This window comes from Ascaphus truei, chromosome 17, assembly GCF_040206685.1.
Source record: "Ascaphus truei isolate aAscTru1 chromosome 17, aAscTru1.hap1, whole genome shotgun sequence".
Classification (NCBI taxonomy): Eukaryota; Metazoa; Chordata; class Amphibia; order Anura; family Ascaphidae; genus Ascaphus; species Ascaphus truei.
Window position 1 is genome coordinate 39,012,676 of NC_134499.1, and position 18,048 is coordinate 39,030,723.

Below are 18,048 nucleotides of genomic sequence, written 5' to 3' on the forward strand. Positions count from 1 at the left end.
TTCGCAATGGGACCGGAGCATGTATGTAACTATGTAACACAGGCATACCCCGTATTAACGTTCGCAATGGGACCGGAGCATGTATGGACAGCAAAAATGTACTTAAAGTGAAGCACTCCCTTTTTTCCACTTATCGATGCATGAACTGTACTGCAATAATCATATACGTGCATAACTGATGTAAATAACACATTTGTAACAGGCTCTATAGTCTCCCCGCTTGCGCACAGCTTCGGTACAGGTAGGGAGCTAGTATTTCTGTTCAGAACGTGCTGACAGGCGCATGCGTGCGCTGCCGTTTGCCTTTTGGGCGATATGTCCTTACTCGCGAGTGTACTTAAAGTGAGTGTCCTTAAAACGGGGTATGCCTGTATAGATGTTGGGAAAAAAGTACTGTAAATGCACTCCACCAAGAACACCTTCTGTACCATTTCTCAATGTCTCTTTCAAGTCCCTGCATTGTAAATGTGCTTTACACATTTAAAGGATAAATATTTCCTGTACTGCTCTGGGTGCATCATGGGACGGTGCTGCGGACATTCCAATGCTGCCGTGAGCACTTGAGTTGAGAAGGAGTTGGGTTTTTAGAACATTACAATGTTGCCCATTCCCTTGTACGAATATTGAACAATTTCACAAAGAAGTGGTTGGGATGCAGAAGAAAGCGCGAAGAAACCGCGCACGTTATTGTTGTTTAGTAAGCTGCGATGCACTTCCCCTTTAATTGTGAAGCAAATATCCATTAAGCGTGTAACCTCATCCTTAACCCTTTCCCTGCCTGCGGAGCCTTAAACGCATAGCATTGGGTTAATAGTGGGGTTTTTTTCTATCACTAAAACCAGAATATCACGGTCACCTGTGAATGTTGCCGGGACCAGGAACTCACAGCGAAGATTGCAAAGAAACAGACCATTCTACGTACACATTTTACACAACACCCGCTAGGACAAAGTTAGTTCTGAATTGTAATGCGTTTCTACTCCACATCAGATCAAAGTGCAGCTTCAGATTGGCTGCAATTTGCAGAAGATTATCAATAGTTTCTTTTTTCCCTTTGTAATTTAAACAGCTGTGGGGGAAATCATTTCTTTCTTCCCCTTGTGTATTTCAATGCAGAGCCATTTACAGGATGGGGCCTGGATCCCTTCTCAATAATACAGTATATTTTAGTGCAGAGAACAGCAGCGATATGCATTTTTCATCCAGTACATATTTTTCATGTGTTGTACACATTAGCTGAAGGTTATGGAAACGGACGTTTTTGTTTCTTCACATCGTACTTTCGTAAGAGGATTAAAAGAGTTACAGTCGCTGGATTACTGCAGCAGTAACCGTCACAAAAGTGTAACCTTCAGCAATTACCGATTTGTTTCTCTTCTGCTCAAGTCATTTCTTTCATCGTGGGTTTTACTTTGAGAAGCCAGCATGGCATACATAATGCATGTATGCCTTAAAGATATCAGTTATTTTATCATCAAGGCTAAACAGTATGCAGAATTAATGGTTTGCTAAAGGACCCTGCAGAATTGTTTGTTGGTTAATGGGAATGTGAGTTAAGTATGTAAGTATGGGTAAGATATAAGTATAAGTACAAAATGTAAACTGCAACTCAGCAATCATTCCTACTACGTGTGGCTTTCGTGTAACTGTATCATTTTAACTCATTCTGCATCAGAAGGGCCTGCAATATAACACTGTGACTGCCTGTAATGACGAGAGAGCAAAATATACGGCATACCGGGCTCTAAACACAGAATAAAATGAGTAAAAACGAGCCTACATCATTAATTATTCCCATATCCTTGTACACAGTTAATAAAAATAAAAATGGGGCTCTCATAGGAGGTAGGTTTTTTAAGTGAGTAAAGATGCAGCATTTGATAAAAGGTTCATAATCAATATTTTGCCCTCCCAGTTACTGCCTGCAATAATTTCCACTTGGACAGATTCCTCAAGTTTGTACACTACTTCTCTGGGGTTATTACCCAGCTGTGCAGCTGAGCAGGGAGATAACCACATTCATTTCCTCTTATCTGTAATGATGTAATACATCCCAGCACAGGGTCAAGATGATTGGGGAATAATGGGATTGCAAGAACTGCAGAGATGATAAACAATGGAGCAGCCTCCTGTCTCTTGTGCTGTGAACTGCATTTCTCCAGCACCGGCAGGGAGGGATAGGAAAATAAGCGCTCGTTCGGCTTGGAATGAACTTAGCCATTTCCAGTCCACCAGCTGTTTCCATCCAGAAATTGCAACTTATACACACACCGTCGTCCCCGCAAAGCACGTACAGTTTTCCGGACGCCACAGCTAAGCAGTCTGTTAATTTCTGCTGTTTTACAATTAAGTGTAATGGCTTCATTAACTAGTTATTTTTAGAACGACCGGTAGAATAAAGACTGATTGCACGGTATTCAGAGTAGAGACCTCTGGCAGTATCTGTTCTCTAATGCGTTCAGCAAAAGCTGAATATTACAACAGATAAAAAGCTTACCTTCTGCAGGAGCTGCGAACCAGAGTACTTAGCTGCTATGGATTTGATCTCCCCACCAAAAGCCGAGGCCCAGAGCTTCACCCTACGAAGAAAAGAAATAGAACAGAATAGAATACGCCAGCATCATGCCTTGGCTGTGGAATGAAGCAGCTGAGGTTTTTTTTTGCCTCGAACAGCTCAGTAAGCATAAACTAACAGCACAGCAAAAGACAACAGTGGAGCTACTGGCAAGTCCAAAGCAATTATACATGTAGTTCATATAAACAAGGTAAGGCCTCTCCTATATCTACCATAGCTTATACCTTTGTCTTTACATTGTACGGCAGCTTTTTCACTAGCCCCAGTGTAATTCTATTACTAGCTCTTTACAGCTTGGCTCTATCCACCACAATCGTACGTCACATATTTGTGTGTAACAATTACAATATTAAACGTGACGCCTGTAATGGCAGAAAAGGAAAGTCTGAAATATAGCGGCTAATGATTCCACAACATAATAATAATCACTGTGTTGCGTCACTGCGTGTAGCAGGATAAATACTGTAGCCTTCTGAAAACATCTGCAGTATTACAAAGTTGCTTCACAACAGGCGAGTTCTCAGCACATATATTCAGCCATGGAATGCACGCATGGCAGCGAAACTACCGGTCACTTACATTGATAAGGGGATCTGCTGCTCCGATCCAACCACTTGCTTTAGCGTCGTATTACAAGCTATCCAAAAGAGAAAGAAGAAAACCCCCAAAACATGTACTGTATTCACAATCCCTGGCATGTTTTGTCTTTCAGTGTCTGAAGAGACTTGTACAGTATAATGAAAGCACAGCAGTGCAATAGCAGAGTGCAGCTTGTCTAGCGTCCCTTCAAAAGCAGACTTGAGGAAATCACAGTTGCTCATTCATCATCCATCCTAGAATGGTCCTCGGGATAATTGTAGAAGAGTATCGGGAGAAAGCTCTAATGACTTAAAAACTATTGTGTCCTTGGAAACAGCCAGCGTTTCTAGCACTACTGCAGACTCTTGCATGTAGTTCTTTACAACTCCGCAGTAAGCAGTGTACTGTAGTTACTTCAGTGACCTACTGGTAGCCCAAAGTGCCCTTAGCAGCAAGAAAGCAGACTCTATTGATTTCAACCGTGCGGGCTGTCTTCTTGCAATTACTGCTCACTTTACAAATGGAAAGCTACCTCGAGGTCTCCTTTCTGTTCCCGGTAACCTCCAGCCTTTATCCCATATCAAGTCATGTAGTGCTGGTTCACTGAAGCAAGAACGGGCGTCAATGGGAAAGTGCTGACAAAACGGCAAGGAGAGAACTTGTGGGAGACGGACCAAGCGAAAGTCAAGTGTGCAGGAGTACGAAGAGGGGCGCAAAGTGTGAAGAAGAAGCAGATATGTGGCTCTCCAATCTTCTCGGAGGGTTGGCCGTTGAACCGTTGCTGGGGGTGCTGTGCTGACAATGGCTCAGGGGAAGGCTGGCACAAGGGACACTAAACACCCATCAAAGAGTTCTCCCCAATTCATTCAGCGCTGTGCTGCATAACAGCTTTTGTTGTGCGATCAGCCACAGAGAATGAACTCAGCCGCTGAAACAGCAAGCACGCTGAGAAAGTAGAAAGAAATACAAGGAGGAAAATAGGATCCTTTGCCGATATGACATGTTGGGATCGTCTTTCACAAAGCAGCAGTTTTCCAGAGGCACAAACAGTCAGCCGATTTAGGTCAGGATCGTACATTTAATTGAGTCATATGTAGCTTGTCCTTGTGCATAAAGGCATGTTTGCATCCTATCACTGCTGCTGCAGCTACAGTAGCTATCTGAGGAATCAGGAATTTAAAGGCTTATGAATGAAAGGAAATGCAGCATGAGTAAATCAATGCAGACTAAGTGACTTAAGCCTATGAATAAAATATTAATTTGGGTTTGTGTAGGAATCCCCTTGGTAAAGTATGCATAAGATCACAAGCTATTCGATAAAACAGCTGAGGAACATTTGAGATTTTTTCAGTTGTATTAGTCCAAACCCTTATTTCCCCTCTGCATTACTAATTTCTTCCCCGAGTCACAAATATTTTAATAAAGGGTCATACCTAAATGTTGCACATTAAATGATCTAACTATGCACAATATGTGCATGTCTAGTTATAATCCCTACAGTGCTTCAAGCAAAATATTTATGCAAATATTTCTATAGTTGTCTTAATTTATTATTCATTTAAGTTTCATATTATGGTTAATGCTTGGAGTCTACGAGGTCTGACAATCATGCTAATTTGTGCACGTCCATAATACCCGCAAGTGTAATTACTCTTGATATAGGAATTGGAAAACCGTATCTTTTTTTCCGAAATAAATGTTTGTTTGTTTCCCAGTATCTCATCGCTGTGCGCGGATCGCGGTTATTGCACACTAATCACTAATCACTATTGTAACGGGCAAAGGAACCTTACAAATGTTTTTTTTATTTAAATAATGTACATACAGACAATGGCTTTTGAATATTTCCATTGCCTAAAAACGCTGAAGAGTACGATGAATATTTTGCAAGCAGTGGCTATAATGCGATTCGTACCTCCTAACCCCAGGTGCGCAGTTTACCTACAGGCAAAATGTAAAGTTATGCATGGGTGGCTTACCATGTATAATGAATTACGCGCCTCTTTGCACACAACGTATAAACAATGTAGCCCTTTTGCTTTATTCTAATGTTGTATCAAACCTAAAACATTAAAGAGAACGTTCTTCTCATCTATAGATTGCCTGCGCCAGAATGCGGTATGATACCAGACATTCTATGGCGTGTCACCCACTGGAAGCTGAGATCTATATTTAGTTGTGTTGATTTACTCATTTGAACCTATGTTTCTTGCACGCTGGACATTATCGTAGAGCTGTGTGAATACTTAATTAATTTCTGGGCCAACTGCAATATTCTGCAGATCGAACGGTTTTGCCTATCTGCTTCCCGAAATTAGTGTTGTAAGACCTACAGGAATACAATCAATTAAAACAGACTAGAAACGTCTAAAAAGGAAGGGTTAACTGCCTTCAATATTTTATTACCCGGCGAGCAAAATCTTCTTGCAAGAACACGGATGGAAGCGTTGGCGAGTGCGACCTTAGTGAGCGGGTGCTGGGTGCTTTGTATTTACTGATGTTCAAATAAATTCTTCCATTGCCGGACGGATCATTGAGCTACGATGCAAAGTGCTGCGGACACACTTAAAAGTGGTTTTATTTTTGTGTTCTGTTCCAAAACTTCCCAAAAATGTGGCTCAATTTTCTGTTTCTTTAGTTTTCTTTATACTGTAAAATCTTTATACTATTTTCTGTTAGCAAGTATATGCACTGTTACACTTAGAACCACCTTTGCACTGGTCTGCATCAGGGGTTCTCAACTCCAGTCCTCACGGGCCACAAACAGGTCAGGTTTTCAGGATATCACTGCTTCAGCACAGGTGGCACAATCAGTGTCTTCGATTGAGCCACTCTTGGATCTGTTGGCGGCCCTTGAGCACTGGAGTTGTGCAGTCTTTGGCTGAGCCTCTGATTGAGCCACCTGTGCTGAAGCAGGGATATCCTGAAAGCCTGACCTGTTGGTGGCTCTTGAGAACTTGTGTTGGCCGCCCCTTGTCTACATTAAAACTAATTAGTGTGATCAGGAAGGTGATTGTGGACAAACTCTTTGAGCAATTAATTTAAGGTCAGAACCTCAGATAATATCAACAGTGACATATGTGTGTGAACGTTTCATTGCTATATGTCATTGAGATATTTACAATTAAAATAACCCGTTCTATAGCGAGAAAGATGGTCTGCTAAATCAGTTATATAAAGTAATGTGGTGAAAAAAAACAATTAAATGAGCTAAAGTGGGTACCCCCCAACCTGTAGTTAAACAATGCAAGCACCAAAAATATAATAATTTGAATACAGGTACCCTTTCGTCGTTGTGGCATCTTGTGGTGTCTTATTGCTGAAATGTACGGTGATCAAAAACAAGGAATGGATAAACTCCACAAAACTTTCATTATTCATCCCTTGACTTCTCATAAGTGTATAAAGTGCACAATATTACAGAGGCAAAAGAGAAAGCGCGCACCTCGTTATTTTCCAGGGCTTTTATCTAAAACTATTTTTTTTTTACTGAGATGGTTCAAAGCACTTTAAAGTGTTCTGAACTACAGTAATTGTGTCTTTTTTTTTTTACTATGCTCAAGAACGAGGTGCGCAGAGTAAAACGACTTAACACTTTCCTTTGTGTAAAGGTTAACACACAATCGCTATCGAACGTAACCCACTGAATGTGCGCTATTGATTGCATTTGTCCTTCACATCTTCTTAACCTGCTCAGGGACAGTGTGACATTCCTTGAAACGACGTCTCCGGCAGATCTCTAAGAACCGCAGAAGTGATCCAAGAGGACACGGGGGACTCTCCCATTCAGAGCAGAGCGAGAGAGTGCCAGGACCTGTGGTCACATGACCCTAGAGGTAAAGGCCCACATTTATTTAGGGGTGCTATAGCATAAGACACCTCCTAGTGCAGAAAGACGTGACTTTTACGACCTAGCGGTCTTAGTAAATATGGCCCAACGTGCCATTCAATATTTTGGCTCTGAAAGCGGTCATTCAGATCCCATTACAAATATGATATAAGGCTACCAGCCCGGCCTGCCAACAGTTTTTACGGGGGGCCCACCACAGACTGCTGATCTGAGCCCCATGGTTGTTAAGCGGGGGGAGGCCCAGTTGTGACACCAATCATAGAAGTTGGGGCAGACTTCCGGTATAGGACGGGCGGGGCCCCTGGAACCGTTGTCCCGGCACTCCCCCACTGTCGGCGACCCTAATACCGGCATTATTCTCACTGACTGTAACCAAACTGGCGGCCAACAGATGAACTCCAGACTTAGCACCGAATGTTTAAAGTCGGTAATGTGCACATTTTATTGAAACAGTTACTTCCTTGGATAGAATTTACATGCAAGTGCAATTGCTAAGGTTCCCCCGGATAATTGGAAAGATACCAGATGTATCCCAAACTCTATTTGTTCACCCTAGAAATTGATACTGTACCTGCTCTTAGTGTATTTCTGCTGCTTTTCTGCTGCTTTTCTGCACGCTCCAGTGCTCTTGAGAGACCCCTCAGCACATAAGGAGTCAAACACTGTAAAATACACAATGAAAGCAAAATGTCAATGGTATTTCGATGGATTTTGTGATGAATTCCTTTTTTTACCATACCGCGTTTTCTTTTTTCAGCTGTTTTAATAGGAAATACTTATTGAAAATGGCCATCGCTGTGTTAACAAAGGATGTGCTGAACTATGCAGCTGGTGTCTTTTTACTGTATGTATAAACATATTGATTAAAAAAATATTTTGTCAGAAGAAAATACATTGAGTTACCTTTCGTATGTCCTAGTCTTCCTTTTTTTTTTCTATTAGGAATATATTTTATTTGATGAAACTCGTCTCCTGTAACATTGTGTTTTTTAAATCCTCCAAGTGTAATGAACGAGAAATAGTTAAACAGTTATTGGGGTGGTCTCTCCAGACGCCAAAATGAACCAATGGCAGGGACATGCTCCAGGAGATAAATCTGCGTGAATTACACCATTTTTAGCTAGAAGTATTTGAAATATTGAAATATTAATCACAGACCCAGTATGGTCTTTCTCCCTCCAGCAGAAAAGAGAGGTACATGAGAATTGTGCCAGGTAGTGTTAGGACCTGCAGATTGGTCACGCCGTCAAGTGGCTGCTGGCTTATAACCTTTAGGACAAAGGGTTTAACTAAATGACCTTTACTCATGAGCAGATAAGCACTGAGGTATTGCACTATATGTTGTGTCATTTTGTATGTTGCGCTGGCCTTTCTGTTTTTATTCAAAATATTTGTTTACATCGGTTGTAAACCTGGGAAGCTGAGACTTGGAAGGGATTTGATTTCCGATATCCTTTGTGTGATATGCCTATGTGCTGGGCATGAGTTTGCACAGGTAGTACTGGCCCCTCTCTCCTCTGGCAGGGACCGGGTGAGTAAACACTGATTGAGACCCCAAAGAAAAGAACATTCCATTCCCAAACAGCAAAATGTGTCTTATTCATCATTCCATTCGTTTGCGGAGGCCATTTACAACGCTAGCTTGTTTTCAAAATGTCCTTTTGCAAATAAACAGGGATTGCATCTTGAAGTATTATGTTCAGGGAGAGGAGCAGTGCACTTTCAACACAAATTAGCTTTTTTAGTGTCACAGGACAAGTAACACAGCCCTGAAGGCGTTGGCTAAACAAACGCAGATTACAAAACAGCATATCACTCTCCCCATACCCATCTGTCTCTGTCCTTCTGTCTCTTTCAGAAATGTTTCTCTTCACTTTGACTGACGATATGCTCCATCAATGCACCTGCCCCTCTTCTGCAACATGGAATAGCCAACAGGAGAATGTCAGGATCCTGACTTTATCAGGAAAGGTCTGCCTCAAAAGCCCAACTCCACAAATGGGATTAAAATGTTTAGGAGTGTAAATTGCAACTGGCCACAATGCTTCCGGATTCTTATTTGTGGCAACTTGTCAATTTTAATAAGAGATTCAAAATATAGTGAACATACTCCTTGAATGTGCCATTGTAACCATACTGTTCTCTAATACTATTGTATCGTGTCGCCATGTATTTCACTGGTATGCACAGTGTTTATCCTTTTTGAATGAAATTATTATAATCAGGAACATGCCTACGAGAAACAGTGACTGTCCACGCATAACATTTGTATTTAATATGGCAATAAGAATGATTGAAAATCTGATCAATGGTTTTACACAAATCGACGTTTTAAGGGCTCTCAGCCGTTATTTCTAACCTACAAATATAATTAGTTTATCTTATTTGTTTAGTGACGGGACCAGTCAGGTAACTATTCTTGGATGTGGGCGTTGAAGAATATAGAGGTCCTTTTTTCGGACGGGACTTGTAGAAGTCCTGTAATGTAAACACGTGTCCACAAAGAGCCTTTATTATTTGCTTTGCCGTTCTGTATGGACTCAGGAGCATGATTTAACGCAGGGGAGCTTAACTCCAGTCCTGAAGACCCCCCAACAGGTCATGTTTTAAGGATATCCTATCTTCAGCACAGGTAGCTCAATAAATCCCTGCTTCAGCTTGGTGGCTCACTCAGTGCCTCAATCTTTGACTGAGCCTCTGATTGAGTCACCTGTGCTGAAGCTGGGATGACCTGTTGGGGGGGGGGGGGCTTGAGGACTGGAGTGGAGCACCCCTTTTTTAATGTGTTATATTATCAGTGTATCTTTGATCATTAATGTTGCTATTTACGTTGTGTATGTGGCAGGAAATGACAATCTTGTATTGACTTAATCTGTTTATGCTCATATAGAAAATAATAGACTAAAGATGTACAGATGTTTTGTTATTCCCTTTGCAAAGTGTACATTGCTTCTTTTAGAAGGTTGCAGATATTCGGCAAGCTGGGTACTTTGTGTCACCCTCACTGAATCCATGCAGATCGAAATCATCGGAACGGCTGTTTTATACCTTATCCAACTGTTCCTCTCCACGCGCCCTCACCCACACGTACTGTAATCCTCTGGTCCCGGCGTTGCACCTCTGACATGCAATGAAATGGGAGGAAATCCGATTTGAGTCATTCAGTAAAGTGCAAATTAACTAGAAGTAAAAGTGCTCCGCTTCTTGCAGGCATTTTTTGTTTTTTATTTTAAAAGGCTGGATATATAGAACCTTTTATACTAAGTGGTGCTAAGCCATAACATACCTTACAGCAGCAGGGGGGTTCAACTCTACTCCTCAAACTCTCCCCCCCCCCCCAAACGAGTCAGGTTTTCAGGATCTCTGAGCTTCAGCACAGGTAGCTCAGTCAGTCCCTGCTTCGGTATGTGTATGTGTGTGTATGTGTGTGTATGTGTGTTCATTGGTTCCTGGCAAAGCCATAGTGAAACGCGTTGAGTCAGCTGTTTTGGAGAGCCACTGGTGATCGTGTACTGGAAGGTGCTGGCAGACTGTTGGAGCCGAACAGCCAGAGAAACTGCTTCCGCCCTCGGTAGAGCCGCCACAGGATGCGACGTACGTGTGACATACGCGGAAGCGGACGAGGCAGCAGAGTGACCGGCCACAAACATCCAGTGATCTGCGATTCTCTCCTACGAACATTTCTTTATTGCAAAATGTGAGTGCATTATTTATATATGTTAGAATGTGCCCTGTACCCTAATTTTATTACACTATTGCGAGCGAGCTCTTCTTAATTCTTTGGGAGAAACTTATAAGGATCCACCTTATAGAAAAACCACCTATATAGAACTGCCCATAGAAACCCACCTAAAGACTTCCATCCCTGAGGGTTCATACAAGGGCTCCCATCAGAGAGAGATGGATCTCTGATTTGCCTATCTGTATTAGAAGAAGTCTGTGAGTGAGACCGACACATTTATCTTTGGATTTAGAAACACTTTATTACAAGTCACACTATTATCTGTATTTCTATTTTTTCATTTTTACATACACCATCACAAGACTCATCAGCGCTCCCCTTACCTAGAAGACGACATACGACTTTTGGGACCATTGGACAGTCCATCACAAGGGTGCAGTGCTGCTAAATTCACCTTCTTTGTACCTCACTTTATACCACTGCACTATTTATATAAGAAATTCACTGGTGCTGAACGGTTTTTATTTTTTTCACATTTATTATATTTGAGGCATTTATATTTAAGGATTTCACTATATTTTTGGTGTAATCACTATTTGGTCACGTGACACAGTTATACTATATTTCAATAGACGCACCCGGTTCCATTATTCTCTTTCTGTAAACGGGTACAGTACCTGCTGAGTCGGTGCGGCCGGAAGGGTCTGCGGTAACATTCCCCCCCCATCACCATACCATTGTTTCACAGGCTAGCATTATTGAAATGAAACAATGTTGCACATTACATGGTCCTTTGTATCTATCATTATGCAGTTCCGAGTGAAACTCCTGAACCTGCAGATCAGACAGCAGATCAGGGGAGGCCAACTCCCGTCCACAAGGGCCAACAGGTCAGGTTTTCAGGATATCCCTGCTTCAGCACAGGTGGCTCAATCAGTGGCTCAGTCAATGACTGAGATGGGGACTAGCAGCTTCACAAGACGATGTGTCCACAATGTGTGCTTGGATTAGACCAGGGGTGGCCAACTCTAGTCCTCAAGGGACATCAACTGGTCAAGTTTTAAGGATATCCCTGCTTCAGCACAGCTGGCTCAATCAGTGGCTGAGTCGAAGACTGAACCACTGATTGAGCCACCTGTGCTGAGGCATGGATATCCGTAAGCTCTGATCTGTTGGTGGCCCTTGAGGAGTGGAGTTGGCCAGTCAATGACTGAGCCACTGATTGAGCCAGCTGTGCTGAAGCAGGGATATCCTGGAACCCTGGCCTCTTGGTGGCCCTTTAGGACTGGAGTTGGCCGCCCCTGCACCAGATGATAGAACACACGTTGGACGGTGTAGGGACGACCCGTTAATGGGAATGCTTTCGTTGTATTGCATTCTAATATATCTTGCTAAGTGGGATTGAGGCCTTAACGCGACCGCCGCCTTCACAATACATTAGGAGCCTAATTCAATTCACAAGAGTCAATTTTCTTCCTCTCTATAAAGGTCACTGGGGGCGGGATGCTGGCTTTGTGACCGAGGCCCGCTTGTGTATTTTATCCGTAACAGACACAATGACAAAGGTTTTAGTGCTATCAAGCATCTGCCATTTTTTCACCAATCCTGTGATAACCCCCCCCCCCCCGGAGCCCGGGCCCCTCCTCCCAAAAGCACAAAAGTAAAACTGTAACCAAAAGCCACCTAAAGAGAATAGGAGACAGTGCCCTCTAATTGTTCCATATACCGTATTTGTACATCAGTAGCAGCCAGCACGGATCGCCATTATGTTCCCATTTTCTTCTTGTGTCTGGGCGGTTTAAATGCAGCTCTCCCTGGAGCCCATCTAAAGGTTAACACGGTAAACTGAGAAGCTAAAGATTTATTTATTTTGAAGAGCAGGACATGCTCAGAGATTAAGTAGACATTAACATTATATGAAATAAATTCATAAAGGCTTCCGGGGGAATTGCTGCTTTAAAAGTACTATTACCCCCAAAACATCTACGTTACGTTTCTAGAATAATTTAAAGCTGCAGTTCAGTCAATATCCTGCATGTGTGTTTTTTTTAATAAATCAGTTCTGTTTTAAAAAAAAACAACTTTGAAAGACCAATTTTCTTGTATTCTATTTTAACAGCCATTTGCTAAGGCACTGCCCCTTCATGTCCTGTCACAAGCCCTGGCACACCCCTTTGTCAGCCCTGCCCTCCCTCTAGCACATGTCAGTGCAGGATTGCTCATGAATATTCATGAGCTTCCACTGACAGACAAGAAGAATATAAACAGATCCCTTCACTAATTATGTCACCAAATTTCGCCTATCAATACATGGAGAACGAATTGACCGGCAGCTATACAGTTCTTTAGGTAATTAGAGATTGCACACATGAAACTATTGAAGTAAAAAAATAAATTAAAAAAAAAAAGACTGAACTGCAGCTTTAATGTCTTTAAAGGAGAAATTCATGCATTTTTTAAAATAATTTTTTAACATAAATTTGAAGCAGGGGGTCTCTGTCACAGAACCCCATGAATTTCAGCTCTGGGGACCCCCTGCTTCCCGAGATCCAGACCACCAAAGGGGGTGCTGTAATCTCTGCAAAATTTAAAGCCCCATGTCATGTAGGCCAATAGGAAGCTGAACCTGATGACATCACAGCTTCCTATTGGTCCGCAGGACGTGGGTGCGTTGAAGCTCCGCCATTACGTAATCCCTGCTAGCGGAGCGGCTACTGGCACCCCCTATGGAGGTAAGAATCTCCAGAGGTAGGGGGCCCCTGGAGCTGAAATTAATGGGGTTCAGCTCCGGAAACCCCTCGCTTTAAATCTATGTTAAAAAACATCGCCCGCTTGGATTGTCTCTTTAACCTCTTTGGTGCCGGACTGTCCTGCAATGATTTGCCCAAACACCACTTCCGTGTAGAATTCATTACAAATTCTCCAGTTGTACCTTTTTAGGGGGTACTGTGGCCATTTTTATGTCCTGGATCGTCTCAAAGTAGCTGCTCATATTGTATCTTTTTGTGCCCGTGTGTGAGAGCCCAGCAGTGCTCTCTATCAATATCAAGGTTTGAATCTTCGGCCCATTTCCTTAGGCTGCGCTTATAGTGCCTTTTTCTGTGCCTGTCTTCTAATCTCATTGTACCTCCTGCTCTGCACCTCTGGCTACTGGGACACTTCCTCTACTACACCTAACGCTCAGTAATTCTCAACACCACCGCCTCATTCTCACTGTCCTGCCCCCCTTATTGCTACAGCAGCCTCGTATTCTCTACACTTCGCCACTTTGGTGCTTTCTGCCTGCTGATACTCTTTCTGTTTCTGTGCAAAGCCACTGTTCCCAAATCTATCCCTGCTTCTATCCTGTTCCCAAATCTATCCCTGCTTCTATCCTGTTCCCAAATCTATCCCTGCTTCTATCCTGTTCCCAAATCTATCCCTGCTTCTACCCTGTTCCCAAATCTATCCCTACTTCTATCCTGTTCCCAAATCTATCCCTGCTTCTACCCTGTTCCCAAATCTATCCCTGCTTCTACCGTTCCCAAATCTATCCCTGCTTCTATCCCGTTCCCAAATCTATCCCTGCTTCTATCCTGTTCCCAAATCTATCCCTGCATCTATCCCTGTTCCCAAATCTATCCCTGCTTCTATCCTTTTCCCAAATCCACCCCTGCTTCTATCCTGTTCCCAAATCTATCCCTGCTTCTATCCTGTTCCCAAATCCATCCCTGCTTCTATCCTGTTCCCAAATCTATCCCTGCTTCTATCCTGTTCCCAAATCTATCCCTGCTTCTACCGTTCCCAAATCCACCCCTACTTCTACCCTGTTCCCAAATCCATCCCTACTTCTATCCTGTTCCCAAATCCACCCCTGCTTCTATCCCGTTCCCAAATCTATCCCTGCTTCTATCCTGTTCCCAAATCTATCCCTGCTTCTACCCTGTTCCCAAATCTATCCCTGCTTCTATCCTGTTCCCAAATCCACCCCTGCTTCTACCCTGTTCCCAAATCTATCCCTGCTTCTATCCTGTTCCCAAATCTATCCCTTCTTCTACCCTGTTCCCAAATCTATCCCTTCTTCTACCCTGTTCCCAAATCTATCCCTGCTTCTACCCTGTTCCCAAATCCATCCCTGCTTCTATCCTGTTCCCAAATCCATCCCTGCTTCTATCCTGTTCCCAAATCTATCCCTGCTTCTACCCTGTTCCCAAATCTATCCCTGCTTCTATCCTGTTCCCAAACCCATTCCTGCTTCTACCCTGGTCCCAAATCTATCCCTGCTTCTACCGTTCCCAAATCTATCCCTGCTTCTATCCTTTTCCCAAACCCATCCCTGCTTCTATCCTGTTCCCAAATCTATCCCTGCTTCTACCCTGTTCCCAAATCTATCCCTGCTTCTACCCTGTTCCCAAGTCTATCTCTGCTTCTATCTTGTTCCCAAATCTATCCCTGCTTCTACCCTGTTCCCAAGTCTATCCCTGCTTCTATCCTGTTCCCAAATCCATCCCTGCTTCTATCCTGTTCCCAAATCCATCCCTGCTTCTATCCTGTTCCCAAATCCATCCCTGCTTCTATCTTGTTCCCAAATCTATCCCTGCTTCTACCCTGTTCCCAAATCTATCCCTGCTTCCATCCTGTTCCCAAATCCATCCCTGCTTCTATCCTGTTCCCAAATCTATCCCTGCTTCTACCCTGTTCCCAAATCTATCCCTGCTTCTACCCTGTTCCCAAATCTATCCCTGCTTCTATCCTGTTCCCAAATCCATCCCTGCTTCTATCCTGTTCTCAAATCCATCCCTGCTTCTATCCTGTTCCCAAATCTATCCCTGCTTCTACCCTGTTCCCAAATCTATCCCTGCTTCTACCCTGTTCCCAAATCTATCCCTGCTTCTACCCTGTTCCCAAATCTATCCCTGCTTCTATCCTGTTCCCAAATCTATCCCTGCTTCTACCCTGTTCCCAAATCTATCCCTGCTTCTACCCTGTTCCCAAATCTATCCCTGCTTCAATCCTGTTCCCAAATCTATCCCTGCTTCAATCCTGTTCCCAAATCTATCCCTGCTTCTATCCTGTTCCCAAATCCATCCCTGCTTCTATCCTGTTCCCAAATCTATCCCTGCTTCTATCCTGTTCCCAAATCTATCCCTGCTTCTACCCTGTTCCCAAATCTATCCCTGCTTCTACCCTGTTCCCAAATCTATCCCTGCTTCTATCCCGTTCCCAAATCTATCCCTGCTTCTATCCTGTTCCCAAATCCATCCCTGCTTCTATCCTGTTCCCAAATCTATCCCTGCTTCTATCCTGTTCCCAAATCCATCCCTGCTTCTATCCTGTTCCCAAATCTATCCCTGCTTCTACCCTGTTCCCAAATCTATCCCTGCTTCTACCCTGTTCCCAAATCTATCCCTGCTTCTATCCTGTTCCCAAATCCACCCCTACTTCTACCCTGTTCCCAAACCCATCCCTGCTTCTATCCTGTTCCCAAATCTATCCCTGCTTCTACCCTGTTCCCAAATTTATCCCTACTTCTATCCTGTTCCCAAATCCACCCCTACTTCTACCCTGTTCCCAAACCCATCCCTGCTTCTACCCTGTTCCCAAATACATCCCTGCTTCTACCCTGTTCCCAAATCCATCCCTGCTTCTACCCTGTTCCCAAATCCATCCCTACTTCTATCCCCCACACCTTGTCTGTTATTTCCATTCCCGTCACCTCTCTTTGCTCCCCTGTCTTTATTCCCTCTTCCCTCTCTTGCCCAGTTACTGATTATCCTGACTGATAGGACTGATATACCTCCCACAATGCCTGCAGAGCACCTCTTACAGTATGTGGAGGTGGTGAAACTAATGCTGTTTATACCCAGCGAGAAGCCTCCCTCCCACTGCTCACTGTGTGCATCAGTTCATGGCTCGCACATGCTTTGGTGTCCTCTTCTTTGAGGATGGACTTATGATACCCGTAGGGGTGGCCAGCTCCAGTCCTCAAGGGTCACCAGCAGGTCAGGTTTTCAGGATATCCCTGCTTCAGCACAGGGGCTGCAGTTTAGACTGAGCCACCTGTGTTGAAGCAGGCATATCCTGAAAACCTGACCTGTTGGGGGGGGGGGGGGAGTCTTGAGGACTGGAGATGAGAACCCCGTATTAATGGAAGTGAAGCAATATAGGCGATTGACATAAAGACATTAGAAAATAACATGTTGGGTGCCTCCTTCCCCTCGAGGCACCACTGAATGCATCCTAACGCAAGACAAAAAGGACCAGGAACAACTAGATCCTGTTGACTGGGCTGCACGTGCCTTCCATTGGAATATGTAATACTTAATGTGCCAATATCGAAACAAATTCAGATCAGATAAAAAAATAATAATATTTAGTTTCAAAATAAGTCCACTAACTTTACATTCATATTTGAGTGAAACAGTTACAGAAACGTTTTTGATCATGTCTATGTAACACCCCTTCCCCCGGTCAACAGAAAAGGGGCCAAACTAATGTGTCCTACCGTCTCCTGGGTGTTCTGTGAAGTGCAATATGCGGCTAGCGGCGTTCTTTATGTTGGCTCTCAGGGGGCGGGTGTCCGGGCAGGCTGGCAAGAAGTATAAGGGCGCCAGGGACTTTTATGTAGTGTATTCACAGTCCAATAACAGAACAGGCGCCATTCGAATACATATAAAAAATACCTCCACTTCCCCAATACATTTTAAAAATACCCCCCCCCCATCATCACCACCACAGCTCATCCTGCCCCCCTGCACCCCCCCCAAGTTGTGTTCTTACCTTATTTCCGGCTGGACGCAGACTTCTCTGGCCGCCGGGGTGTGGGCTCCGCCCCCGCTGTCCTCTGATTTGCCGTCCGTTACTCCAATCAGGGACAGGCTGCACATGAGTGCTCCTGACTGTGCCCGGCCCCCGTCCATGCCCCCCCCCCCCTCTCCTCCAGTCTCAGCACCAGGCCAGCACTTCCAGCCGCTGCAAAAATGGTAATTACCTCCGATTTTATACCGGACAGGCACCAGAATTACCGGCCTGTCCACCTGGCAACCCTAACTTCAGAACAGGCGATTCCTCAACCGCTGAGATATGTGAGCTGGGGCCATCTTTTCCCCGAGCCTTCAACCCTATCACTGACAACAGGACATGGCTTTCCCCCCCTATGTAATTCCCCAGCAGAGGTCTGAAAACCTATAACAAGGTGCTCAATATTTTCCCTATCTTAGAAAACAAAGAAAAGGTTTCTTACCCTATCAGAGGATTAACTATATACACTTGAGACCCCGCTGACTCTGGGTAACTATATACACTTGAGACCCCGCTGACTCTGGGTAACTATATACACTTGAGACCCCGCTGACTCTGGGTAACTATATACATTGAGACCCC

General features: G+C 43.8%; 1 protein-coding gene and 2 long non-coding RNA genes across 6 annotated transcripts in view; 1 reads left to right on the forward strand and 2 right to left on the reverse strand.

Annotated features, from left to right (window-relative positions):
* The window catches only part of CACNA2D3 (calcium voltage-gated channel auxiliary subunit alpha2delta 3), a 597,478-nt gene extending 593,149 nt beyond the window's left edge, over positions 1–4,329 (reverse strand). For 2 of the 3 annotated variants that reach the window (XM_075574868.1, XM_075574867.1), the window contains exons 1-2: positions 3,155–4,326; positions 2,498–2,579 (exon numbers count right to left, since the gene is read on the reverse strand). In XM_075574868.1, the coding sequence (XP_075430983.1) occupies positions 2,498–2,579; positions 3,155–3,396 (324 nt within the window). In that variant the 5' untranslated portion in view covers positions 3,397–4,326. Of the gene's footprint in view, positions 1–2,497; positions 2,580–3,154 lie in introns of all 3 variants that reach the window. The other variant, XM_075574869.1, reaches the window with a different exon arrangement.
* Positions 2,005–7,840, forward strand: LOC142468362 (uncharacterized). 2 transcript variants are annotated; one of them, XR_012788642.1, is made up of 4 exons: positions 2,005–2,765; positions 3,288–4,217; positions 6,852–6,990; positions 7,762–7,840. It is a non-coding gene; the product is annotated as an uncharacterized LOC142468362 (long non-coding RNA). The 2 variants fall into 2 exon arrangements; XR_012788641.1 differs by lacking the exon at positions 7,762–7,840 and having other exon boundaries at positions 6,852–7,356.
* On the reverse strand, positions 7,581–17,570 carry LOC142468363 (uncharacterized). Its single transcript, XR_012788643.1, has 4 exons — positions 17,446–17,570; positions 10,053–10,124; positions 8,832–8,919; positions 7,581–7,666 (listed from the first exon to the last, which is right to left on the reverse strand). It is a non-coding gene; the product is annotated as an uncharacterized LOC142468363 (long non-coding RNA).
* Positions 17,571–18,048: the final 478 nt, after the last annotated feature.